This window comes from Leptopilina boulardi, unplaced genomic scaffold (genome assembly GCF_019393585.1).
Source record: "Leptopilina boulardi isolate dan_hultmark-lab unplaced genomic scaffold, ZJU_Lbou_2.1 LbouV2_216, whole genome shotgun sequence".
In the NCBI taxonomy this organism is placed as follows: domain Eukaryota; kingdom Metazoa; phylum Arthropoda; class Insecta; order Hymenoptera; family Figitidae; genus Leptopilina; species Leptopilina boulardi.
Window position 1 is genome coordinate 4,245,659 of NW_026137770.1, and position 13,804 is coordinate 4,259,462.

The 13,804-nt window shown below is 24.3% G+C and overlaps 1 protein-coding gene across 2 annotated transcripts in view; it reads right to left on the bottom strand.

Annotated features, from left to right (window-relative positions):
• Positions 1 to 5,301: 5,301 nt before the first annotated feature.
• The window catches only part of LOC127279412 (arginine kinase), a 28,053-nt gene continuing 19,550 nt past the window's right edge, over positions 5,302 to 13,804 (bottom strand). For both annotated transcript variants that reach the window (XM_051301758.1, XM_051301757.1), the window contains exons 2-4: positions 8,458 to 8,815; positions 6,338 to 6,712; positions 5,302 to 5,854 (exon numbers count right to left, since the gene is read on the bottom strand). In XM_051301758.1, coding sequence (XP_051157715.1) covers positions 5,507 to 5,854; positions 6,338 to 6,712; positions 8,458 to 8,802 — 1,068 coding nt within the window. In that variant the 5' untranslated portion in view covers positions 8,803 to 8,815 and the 3' untranslated portion in view covers positions 5,302 to 5,506. The remainder of the gene's footprint in view (positions 5,855 to 6,337; positions 6,713 to 8,457; positions 8,816 to 13,804) is intronic.

Genomic DNA, 13,804 nt, shown 5'->3' on the forward strand with positions numbered 1-13,804 from the left:
AAAAATCAACTCCAATCATCCTCGCTATATTTTTTTTGTAATCTACACGTAAAAGTACGTCAAAATATATAAATTTGAATCACTGTAGAAAAACTTTTTTCGTTTTTTGCGGAAAAATACATTTTTTTCTGAAATTTATCATTTTTCTTCAAAAATTTGATAAAAATTGATCATCAACTCCAATCGCGCTTACATTTTTTCCCTGTATTTTTCACGCAAAAATTGAGTTTTACAGCAAGTATGAACAGTCTGGATTGAATATTGTGTGCGCTAGGGAGAATAAATCATTTTTTTCGAAATTTTTGATTTTTCCTTGACAACGCTATGTAAATTAATCCGAATCAAGTTCGCTATAATTTTCCTGTAATTTTCACGTAAAAATACGTAAGTGTGTCAAATTTGAGCTCTTTATGTCAAAAGATGTGGCCGCTAGGGGGGGGGTACATACTCATTTTTAGGTATTTTTCGTAAAAATTCATGGTTTTTCCTTGACAACGCTATGATAATCAACTCCAATCATGCTCGCTATATTTTTTTTGTAATCTACACGTAAAAATACGTTAAAATATATAAATTTAATTTCCTTTAAATAAAATTTTGTTCGTTTTTGGTGGAAAAATACATTTTTTTCCTAAAATTGTCATTTTTTCTTGAAAAACTTGATAAAAAGTTAATCATCAACTCTAATCGTGACCGCTTTTTTTCCCCTGTATTTTTCCCGTAAAAATACATTTGTATACTAAATATGATCTGTCTGGGTTGAATATTGTGTGCGCTAGGGAGAATAAATGATTTTTTTCGAAATTTTTGATTTTTCCTTGACAACGCTATGTAAATTGATCCGAATCAAGTTCGCTATAATTTTCCTGTAATTTTCACGTAAAAATACGTAAGTGTGTCAAATTTGAGCTCTTTATGTCAAAAGATGTGGCCGCTAGGGGGGGGGTACATAGTCATTTTTAGGCATTTTTCGTAAAAATTCATGGTTTTTCCTTGACAACGCTATGTTAATCAATTCCAATCAAGTTCGCTATAATTTTCCTGTAATCTACACGCGAAAATACATATGTGTACTAATTTTCAGCCCTCCAGATAAATTTATGTGGCCGCTAGGGGGGGGGTACACGATTTCAAAAAAACCGATATTAATAGGGTTCCGAACCGAGTACGGAACCCTAAAAATGATAAAATAGTAAAAATGTCCTTTTTCATTGATTTAATTTTACAAATTACAAGTGAATTTTTCAAATTCAATTCACGGAAATTATTTTCACTTTCAATTTCGAAAAATTTTTGGATTAAAATTTTTGAACCCATGCAAATATTAAGGTTATATTTTACAAAATCATCGATGGTCATTAGTTTTAAAACATTGAAAGTAATACCATTTTCTGTAATAAAAACAGTAAAGGAATAAAAAATTTTATTTTTAAAAATAGTACTTTGATTGTTAAAAATTAAAACAAATTAAAATTAATGAAAGTAATTTATTGTAAATGCATAATTGTAATATAAATTAATACTAATAAAATATTTTTTATTAATTTATTTTTATTCTAAATTATTATTTTTTTATGTCATAAAAGGATTTCATTAGAAAAACAAAAGAAATCTTTTATTCGTCAAACTCTTTTTGTTTTGTCAACAAACGACCAACATTTTTAAATTTAAAAGATTCCTTTTATAATAAAATTAATTCTTTTAACCATTAAAGGACTTGATTTAAAAGGAAAAAAGTTTAATGTTTAATAGATCATTTTTCTCAGTGTAGAGATACGCCCATATAAGGGTTTTTGGATCTCTGAATTCGAGATTTTTAATTGTTTTTCAATTGTTTATTGGTTAAAAATAATAAAAAATTATATAATCATTACTTAACCAAACATCACTGGTACCTGTAGTGTGCGAATAATGATATAAATTTTTCGTTTTGTATTGTTCATGCAAATTAGATATTAGTAAAGTAGAATTCTAACAGGTGACAGGTTAGGTATTGGTTATCATTCGAGAATATCCATAAAATATCTTGTGTTTTACGGAAATATCATTTTTTTTCATTATAAAATTACAAAACAATGTAAGTGTAATAGTGAATTAAATAAATTAATTAAGGGTTTAGTATCACATCTTTTTTTAAGAAAATTGATTTTCTAAAAACTGCATATTCTTGTAGTAGATATATGTAGAAATGCTATGGAAACTATTATTTTGGTTGGAAACTTCGGTAATATATCGAAAAACGGGGTACAATGTATCCGTTTATAAATATATACCTATACATAAATATATGTATATCAAATTAAACATATATGTATATACATGTATATAATGTATCCTGTTGTGTAAGACTGTAAGGGGGTATTTTCTTGAAAAAGGATATGTTTTCGTAAATTCGCTTTTTCTCAAAACAACGTTTTTTGACCTGGCGGACATCATAAAAGAAAAACTATTGCACCGATTAAGTTCAAATTTTATTTTGTTTTATCCATTGAAAATAGTTGATTGTAGTTCCGACGATAGCGACGAGCTTACTTTTCAAGAAAATATCAAAAATATTATTTATCGATGACCTGAATTGGAGATATTGTGTCCGCTAATCACAAGTAGGGGTATTTTCAGGCGGCCATGACAGCAAGATAATCCATAATAAATAAAGAATAAAATTTTTTTTTATTAGTTTAAAACCTCTTCTTTTAGGTATATAAAAAGTTTAAAGTAAATAAAATAAATTTTGTAATAAAAAAAAATATTTATTAAAAAAAGTCACTGAGATGTGGTACTAACCCCTTAAACAAATTTTTTTGAAAAAAATCGATCAGTACGTCAAGTGAGAAAAATGAATTTTTGTTTTTAAAACTTAAAAATTTAATATCATTTGAAAAAAAATTTCGATTTTTTTTTTTCGAAAAGTACGTTTAAAAACTCACATTTTTGAGAAAAGAACTTTTAAAATTGATCCATTTTTAAGGAAGTGATAAGCAATCAAAAATTAAAAGTAATTGAAATTTTAAAAAATTCATATCTCGAAAATGGCTTGCTAAAAAAATTTGAAAAAAATCATGAAAACCAGTCTCAATTTGTATTAAAAGAAAAAAAAATTTCAAAAGAAATCGGAGATGCAATTGCAGATGGACTTCGAATTTGGCGTGGAATACGTCACATGTATATGAGGCATATCATATGAGAATACAAGCTCATGTTTCGGATAAACTAAATAAGTTTACAAATTTTGAATTTTTAATATTTTTGGAGATCTTTACAATAACAAATTTGAGCAATATTTTTTTGCTTTACTTATAACTTTTTCCCTACTAAAAATAAAGAAAAATGTTGAGATTGTTTTTTACGCAAAAGACCTTAAACTTTCAGAAAAAAATTATTTTTTAAAAAAATATTAATTTGTTTTCGAGATATTAATTAATTAACTAACTAAAGTTAATAAAAAATGAAATATTTTACGAACAAATAAAATTAAAATAATTTTAAAAATACCATTCCAATGATTATCGAAATCCGCATCCAACGAGCCCTATATGAACTATTTTAGATAAACGGGTGTTAAATTAATAATAAAAATTATTCAAATAATTAATAATATTTGAAGAAATGAAGATAAATTGTCAACTCATTTTTTATTTGGAAGATCATCTAATTATGTGTCAAATAAAACGAGTGTAAATAACATTTTTAACAATCCAAAACATTCTCAACATTTTTATCTATTTTTAATAGAGGAAAAGTTATAAGTAAAGCAAAAAAATATTGCTCAAATTTGTTATTGTAAATATCTTGAAAAATATTAAATATTTGAAATTAAAAATTTGTACACTTATTTAGCACCACTATCACTACAATTTACCGAATTTTGAGAAAAATCCGAGACATGACCCCGTTTTCTCATATGAAATGCCTCATATACCTATATTTGAGGGGCTGATAGTAAAAATGGTTTAAAATAACATTGGGAGCAAAAGTGGGATAAGTGACTTGGGAGCAAAAACGGGTTAAAATGATTCGTTTAATTTATTGATAAATTCATTATATTATCGATTAAAAAATATTAACAATAGGAAAAAATGCATATTTTATTATAATTAATATTTTTTAATCGATAATATAATGAATTTATCAATAAATTACACGAATCATTTTAACCCGTTTTTGCTCCCAAGTCACTTATCCCACTTTTGCTCCCAATGTTATTTTAAACCATTTTTACTATCAGCCCCTCATAGGGTAAGGGGTACAGTGACCGACACCCTGGGCATACTTTCAACTTTAAAGGACATTTTATCGTAATTTATTAAAGATTTAGTTATAAAATAAATTTTAAATAAAAGATTTGGGTTAAAATTTATAGTACACAAGTTTAAAATTAAAAAACACCTTGATAAGAGTTTATAATATTAATTTAAAAATGTATGGTATGAAAACAGTGAACGACACCCTTTAATAAAATAAAAAATATTTAAACTTCTATTTAAGTAACATGATATTTATTAGTATTATCATAAATTTTATTATTCAGACTTAATGTACAAAAAAAGTTGCTTTTAAAATATAATTATTTAACAATTTTTTCATATTTATAAAATTTGTAATCAATAAAGCAAATTTTTTGAGGTTAGTTTTCTAGAAAGTATTAAATATTGAGGAAAATATAAACATATAAAATTTTGTATAAACTGTATAAGTTTTTAAATATTGTATATTAATTAATTTACTAGTGATATTTAATTAAATATTATTATTTTTATAGTTATTATCGTTTTTAATAGCAGGTGTCGTTCACTGTCTGGGTGTCGGTCACTGTACCTTTTACCCTATGTATAGGGGGAAGTGGGGAGTTTTGTTTTTCGATCAAAACCATTATATAATTTTTTTTTTACTATTCTATTATATAGAACTTTTAGTACACGTTAAACTGTTTATTAATGTTTTCAGCATGAAAAATGCAAAATCAATTTTCTCAAAAATTTATCTAATTTTTTTTTTTTTTTTGGGGGGGGGGGGGTTAAATTACTCAAAAAACATTCTAGAAAGGAAATTCGTAAGAAAATTTGAAGTGCCAAAACATTTGCGTTGAACTTAGTACCAACTCACCGTGCTTAGCTGTGAGAATGATAAATACAATTTATACCTTTCAAAAAAATAAAAATAAATAAATTTTAGCTTTTTTCTTTCGATTATAATTTTTAACTTCTCATGTTATATAGTTACTTAACATTAATTTTAAGAGAATGAAAAGAAAATGAAATGTAACATATTTATTTTAAGAAATAAAATCATAAAACAGTCATGTATTTTACTATACGATTTTATTAACTATCAATTTCTTTTTTTTTGATCCAGTTGAAAAATAATATGTTAAAGATAATTGAATAATTAACATACAGTAATTATAACAGTAAATGTATTCTTGCTTTGGGAATTGCATTAGGACTAAAGTAACGAAGAGTATTAATAATTAATGAAAAAAAGAGGTAGGATCTGAATTGTTTTTTTTTTATAATTCTTTTTCTATTTTGATAAGCTCAGCAATGCCATCATGCATTTCCTTGACAGCTTGATATTCAGTAAGACCAAGTCGCCGTTTATTGGAGATGTCATAAATGCCACCTTCAGCCTCAGTATGTTCACCACGTGTTCCGCGAACTTGAAGGTTAAACTTCGATGCGACTTCCTCCAACTTTGCTTTATTTGCTGCCAATTTTGGTACTTTAATGTGCACCGATGCACGAACTGTCGTTCCCAAGTTAGTTGGACAGAAAGTTAAAAAGCCTAGACGATCATTGTGAGAGAATGGTAATCGCTTTTCAATATCATTCACTGCAGTTACCAAACGACGATACACCTAGAGAAGAAAAAAGGTTTCAATAATAAATTCAATAATAAAAAAAATAATAGTTTGCAAAACTTTAAGTAACGTATTTACTTTTTAAATTAGATATATATTTTTCAATAACAGTTAAATTCATTTTGAAAAAAAAAAAAAATAAAAATAATTATCTACTGGCATAAAAAGAGAATCTCAAGAGGATGTTAGCAAATGTTTTCGGTGTCTACTAGCTTTACAACATAATGCCTGCTAATCTCTTAAAATATATGACCTAGTAATGACATTGTCGTTTCCAGATTAAAAATAAATAAACACGTAATATAAATGTTCGAAAGAGGTAAAAAAAAAATGTTTTTCAATAAATCATCTAAAACCAAAATCTACTTTGTATCGTAGACATTCAAATTTTAAGCAAATTAAACTCAATTTATACACTTAATGCTTATACAATTATTTGGTTTTAACATTTGATAAAGAAGAGAAAAAGATGTAAATTACCTGTCCAAGATCACCTCCCATTTGCATTGAGATAATTCTAAGATGATCTTCTTCGTTGCACCAAACAAGGAAAGTCTTAGCATCATTGTGATAGATACCACGACCAGTTGGCCAAAATCTGCAAGCATTGGCAGCTTGAAGGAAACGATCACCTTCTTTAAAAAGAAAATGATCATCGATTAATTTTTGCTGAACATCTTTACTCATTCCTGTCAATGGATAGAATGTTCCTTTCAATTCATTTTCAAGTCCCGAAAGAGTACTAGAGACTTTTTCCTCCATTTCTTTATATTGTGCCTCAGTCAAACAGGGATTAAAAGGATATCCTTCCAATGAACGTCCGCATCTTACGCGAGTAGACACAATAAATTCACCCTGAAAAATAATTTTTAAAAATTTTATTATAAATAATTATATAAAATAACATTATTTACATAGTTTTAGTCGATTCACATTACAAAAAAAGTTGGAAAAGTCAATTTTTTTATTTTAATTAAATTTAATTAGATAATAAGTATTTTACTTAAAATAATTAATATTTTTATTAATTCCTTAATAATAATAATTATAATTCTATAGGAATATTATCAAGAAAATTTATTTCAATTTCAGAATAGAAGACGCAAATTAAAATTTTAATTAAGTTAGACTATAAAGAAAAAAAAATTCTAACAATTGAATTTTAGAATTTTTATTTGAAACTTTTATAAATAATTGGATTTTTAAAGAAATATTAAAATTATTCAAAATAATTGGACTTTGGAAGAGTTATGGTTGAAATTTTTATAAATAATTAAATTTCAAAAGATTTTGTTAAATTTGAGACAAATAATTAAATTTTATAGAATTGAAAATAATTAATAATATAATTTTAGATAACATTTTTTAAAATGTAATTGAATTTTCAAAAGTTTACAATTCAGATTTTTTAAATTAATTAAATTTCAAGTGATTATCAATTGAAATTTTTATTGATTTCCGTTGATGAAGAATTTATTAGAAATTGCAGACAAAAATTGAATTTCAAGTTTTTAATTGAAAAATGCTTTCAAATAATTGAATTTTTGAAGAATATTTATTAGAATCATTTAAAATCATTAAATTTGGAAGATTTACAGTTGAGATTTTTAGAAATAATTAAATTTTAGAAGGTTTTAAAAGAGGGTTTTGAAATTTTTGAAAATAATTGAATTCAAGTGATTTTGAATTGGAATTTTTATGGTGATTTCTGTTGCTGAAGAATTTATTAAAAATTAAAGACAAAAATTGAACTTAAAAATTTTTTTAATTGAAAATGCTTTCAGATAATTGAATTTTCGAAAGAATATTATAAAAATTATTAAAAATAATTGAATTTCAGAAGTGTTATAATTGAAATTATTAAACTTCAAAAAGTTTTAGATGAAAAATTTTTTAAAGGTTTTTTCATTTGAAATTTTTGGTAATTTTATTTGAGTTTTTTAAAATTGTAAACAATTGTTGAATTTCATAAAATTTTTAATTGAAAAATAATTGGAGAAGAAGATTTTAATTTTAAAATAAATTTTCTGAAAATGAACACTAATGTAGTTTTTTCTTTTAAATTTCTGACAACAATTCAATTTTAGAGTTTTTATTTGAAAATTTTTAAAATAATTGAATTTTAGAACAGTTACAGTTAAAATTTTGTAAAATAATTGAATTAAAAAAGATTTTATTATATTTCAGACAATAATTTAATTAAATTTTACAGAATTGAAATTATTTTATCAAATAATTTTAGATAATATTTTTTAAAAAATAATTAAATTTTCAAAGATTTACAATTCAGATTTTTAAATATAATTGCTCTTAAAGTAAGTTTTAATTTAAATTTTTGGTGATTTCTATTAAGGGAGAATTTATTAGAAATTACAGACAAAAATTAAATTTCAAAATTTTTTAATTGAAAATAGCTTTCAGATAATTATATCTTAAATTAAGTAGAATATTTTTTAAGAGCAGTATTCATCATTTTTTTTTAATATAAAGAAAAAAAATTTTTGCATAATTTTTTCTTTGGTTTTGCAAAATTGCTCATCTAAATTGATCATTAAATCTGTTAAGTTATAAATAATTATAAAATTATTCAATATACTTACAGTGGGGTCCAAATTTCCAAGTGTATCAACATCACCAAAATCTTTTGGTGGATGTTTGTCAGTTTTTTTAAATCCACCATGATAATCTTCGATTATTGGATCAAAGAGATCGGCAAAAAGAGTATAAGATTCAGCATCAGGTGCATAAATACCAACTCCTGAATCAGGATTTTCAACACCAGATTGAATCACATCCAAAAGAGAAGAACCAAATGAAGTTTTCTTTGTTTTTAGTTGATCAAAAACCTCCTTTGTTAGATACTTCTTCAGCAATGATTTACTATCTGAAGCAGCAAGCTTGGAAAAACCAGCTTCCAATTTATCGAGTACTGCTTGATCTACCATATTGCTTCCTTTACTGCAAAATATAAGACAAAAAATACATTTGATTAATAATAAAATTAATTTAACTCTCAAAACTAATATTTTAAGAAGGTTATTCATTGCTTCACTTTTGTGTGAATGATTCTAAATTTTTTTTTTAATTTATAAAAATTTCATTTCATTTTACGTCAGCCAAAATTGTGTATTCAATTATAAGTATGAGAATTGGATTGTATAAGAAGAGCACGTCTTTTTTTAAATTCAAAACAAAAAATTTAAATTTTGGCAGACTATTAGATAGTTATTCAGATAAATATAGTAAATTCTATTATTGGAAAATTCAATTATACAGTATTATTTGATACGCTGAAAAATCTAATTTATAAAATATAAATTTAAATAATGTGTTAATTAGAGAAGAGGAGAGAATTATTTAAATACAAAAATTCACCAAAAATCTTGTTTATTTCCTTGGCAATGCTATGGTAATTAAATACAATTGTGTTCGCAATAACTTTCATCATAAATCTATACGTGACAGTGCAGCTGTGTACCAAATCTCAGCTTTCTGGGTCAAACAGTAGGAACTGTATATATTATAACAATCTTTTTTAAGTACCAGCTTCAATGTTTTCTAAAATATAACTTTTTCAAAATTCAATTAATCATTCGTGAATAATTTATAAATTTTTTTTTAAGAAAATAAAAAAAACGCCATCGCTTAATATTAAATATTTTTAAAAAAATTTTTGTAATATTTATATTTTTTCTCAGTAACTGGCTTCGCAGCATAAAATTTGCTGAAAAAAGGGGGGAATGGGAGAAATTTTCTTTGAAAAAAGGAGAAAAATAGGGTAAAATCTAAATGTATATTTTCCTTAACCAAAATGCTTTAAAGTTGTTTTAAATTACACTACCGGTAAACATTTTGAGACCACCCATTTTCTTGATGAATAAAAAACATCTTAAAACATAGAAAGTATAGAAACCAAATTTTTTAAAAGATGATAAATTTATAGAGAAAAGTGAGATTTAAAGAAAAGATTTTACCAGTACAGTAATTAATTTTTTTTTTTAAATGTCATTTTTAATGTTTTATATAAAAATGTGAATTAATAAATAGACGCTTTTTATTTTTTAAACTTATTTTTAAATTAATTTTCCACAGAATGAAAATTACTTCTAAACTAATTTTCTAACTATTTAGACAACAGTATTATTAACAGAATTTGTACTAGAGGTAACGAGTACTGTCACGCGTTAGACTTCTTTGGTATATATTTAGGCAAATTCACAAACGACCTACGAAAATTAATTTTGTATTAGTCTATAAGTCACCTACATGATTTCGTCATTCTGTGATTACATTCATTATATCTTCTTATAATATTAAGTGCTTTTGCACTAAAGGGCATTTTTAACTTTTTATTTGCAAGCCCGTACATTGTAATTAAATAAATAAATAAATAAATATTTTTCAAAGAAACTGAAATTTTTAATTTATTTAAATTAAATTTTTAAAATTAATTTTCTGATAAAAAAATTTCCAATTTTCCTAATTCAGGCCTTTTTAAATTAAGTAAACAATTCAGATTGAAAAATGTGATCAGAATCTAAATATTTTATTTTAATTTTTTTTTTAATTTTAAGTTTATTTTTTAAAAAATTTTACATTTAATATTGGTTTATTTAATGTACTAAAACAAATTTATCATGTCTGTTGACTTAAATTCTAATTTTTGAACAATTTATGCAAAAAAATTTTTTTTAAATTAAATTTTTTTTTCGAATTCATATATGTATGTTATGCATGTGAATTTAAAATTTGAAGAAAAACTGTAAATAATTTATTTAAGAAAACAAAAATTTTGTGGTTCAAATTTTGATTTTTATGAAATTTTCCATTATTCGAGTTTCAACATAAAATTGGGGAAATGGATGAAAAAAGGGGAAATATTCATAAAAAATGGAGAATTTTTTAAAATAGAGAAAAAATAGGAGAATAGATTTTATAATTTTCTATCAAATTTACTGCTGTATCATCAGCTTCATATCTTTAAATATTTTATTGGAAAAAAATTCGGCTTTGCAATGAAAATAGAAAAATAAAAAAATTGTTTCAGTTGAGTCAAAACTTATTTTAAAAAAAATGAGGAATTATTTTGGAAAAATTTCAACTTCAAAATACCTTGTATATAATTTAAAATCCATAAATTTTTATTACACATAAGATACACATATTTAAAAATGATAAGAAAATTAATATTACTCTTTTAATCAAATTTACTCTACAGATAGATAAGGCTTATATGTAAGTATATATTTAGAGTATACCAAAAATATTTTTTTCTAAATCTTCACATAAATGAGTATAGTTTTTTCGAAAAAATTAAAGTTACAATTTGCATTTTATTTGCGAGTTCTATAACAGTAGAAGTAAATTAGTAAACGTATATATAAAAAAAAATATTAAATCGTAATGTGGAAATAATTTTTCAAAACGAATCTTTAATTAATTATATATTGACCGGACAGCTTAATAAATAATTAATGAGAAAGACAAAATTGGTTTGAGAATAAAACTCCTATGAAGTATAGGACTCTCCCTATTAATCACCTGACCCTCACGATATTTAAACAATCCCCTTAATATTAAGGCAGATCAACCCCTTGACATAACTTCAAATTAAAAATTAATATTATCACTAAATAAAACTATAAATGAAATTAATTGTACTAAATATTGAAAGATCCAATTGTACAATTTTGAAAAAAAATTATATTATATGCTAATATTTGTCATCAAATAATAATTATTTAACATTTTATGTTCAAAATTAGAGAACAATTAGGGTCAGTTGGGGTAAATGGGGACAAAATCGCTATTTTTCACAAATTACATAAGTTTCTTCCTTTAAAAATGTAATATTTACGGGTTTATTTTTTTTAAGTTGTTATTTACATTCCCAGGATTAATTTTATGCAGCATAAAAAAATTTAGATAAGCTTTAAACGCATGAAACTGACTGTCCCCATTTACCCCAAGATTTAGAAAATTTCCTAAAATTTGGGGTAAATGGGGACAGCATAGTTTCTAAGAAAGTTTTGAGAAAAAAGTTTCCTTAAGTATATTACTGTATTAAGGGATGAAAAAACTTGAAAAAAATTTGTAGTAGATATATAATAGTTGAACCAATTGAAATTTATAAATTTAAAAAAATTTTTTTTTTTTTAGTATTTTGTCTTGCATTTGAAAAAAAATAGACTTAAAAATCATACCAAATTTTTTGCTTATTCCTTACAACTCCCATAACAGAAATTCCCTTGAATTTTTGATTTTTGTTAATTTGGTTAATAATGACAAAAATCAAAAATTCAAGTGAATTTCTGTTATAGGAGTCATAACGGAATAAGAAAAAAATTTGGTATGATTTTTAAGTCTGTTTTCTTTTAAATGCTCGACAAAATACTGAAACAGTTTGACTTTGATTTTCAAGTTTTTATGCATTGAGCGATAACTTTTTTTATCTTGCTGCCAATTGTCAAGATAAAAGCTTAAAAAACCTCTTGCAGGTGATCTGAGGTTAAAATATTGACGTTGAACTTAATTTTAAAACTGTAAATTAAGCTCCGAAACCTCTCGTCCCCATTTACCCCAACTGACCCTATTATAATTTTTATTTAATATTTATGAACAATAGCTCATTTTACTCTTTAAAATATTCTCTACAATTTTGTTTGTTAGATATATTTTTTTAAAATAATATTTGATTTGAAAAATATAAAAAATAATTATTTTGTTTCAAAATTCTTTTTTTTTATATTTTACAATCGAATCTTTCAAAATTTAATGAAATTTATTTTAATTATAATTTTATTTATGTTGTTAAAAAAATACATTTTAATTTGATATTATGTCAACGGATTGAATCTCCTTAAGGAATATTGTAAAATTTTTATAACAAAAAATAGATTTAATGAATACAGAGATAAATAAATTAATTAAATAATTAATAAGTAACAGTATTTTACGGGAGATAAATAGTACAGTGATTATAGTTTTGTGTGCAAATAGATGTAAACACTACCTCTACAAAACGACGACTGACAAAATGTCATGTTGCCAGATGTTTTACGACACCCGAGTAATTCAAATCAGAAAATAATGGTCTCTGTTTTGACTAGTTTCGTCGAGCGATAAAACCTCCTTAATGTCAACACTTTAATTCTTTTTTACTTTCGATGCATTGTAACTAAATAAACTAATATTTTAAGAGTTGTTAATTTAATATTAAATTATTTTAAAAACTCAAAATTTTTATATCTATATATAGCAATTTTTTTAATAATACGTTATTAAATGTAATGTAAATCTACGTAAATCACACTTATGAGGCATTTTACGTGGAATGTCCTAAGTGGAAAAAATAATTTCTCGGAAAAAAAGTGAAACTTGGGAAAATTGTTGTCCTACCTGATAGTAAAATATACCCAAAAAAATTTTTTTGAAATTTTTGAGGAGATAGAGGGGGGGGGTCAATTTTTATCAGTTTTCCCTGACACCGCCTATTTGAATTTTTGATGTCTATAAATACAATAAAAAAAAATTGTGTCAGGTATGTTTTTTGAAGGTTTTTTCATACTCCTGCCAATGGTGAATTTTATTTTTTAAAACAAAAGGCCTTACACACCTTTTTTGAGCTATTTTTAAAAATGTAAATTTAAAAAACAATTTGTGAAACTTAAGTTTATCAACTAAAATTTATACACGTTTACTTTTAATTAATATATAAATAAAATAAGGTGGGCGTAACCAATTGTTACCCACACAGACGAAACTGTTTGTTCGATTAAAATCTCCTTTAAACTTTAAAGGGCACACTTCCGAAAAATTACATAAAGGACATACTTGGGTGTTTAACACCATGTGATGTTCAAATGTGTCTCATTCGGAAGGAAATAGATATAATCCTTCAAATGAAATTTCTTAATAGTCACATCTTCACATAACACTTATAGAAAA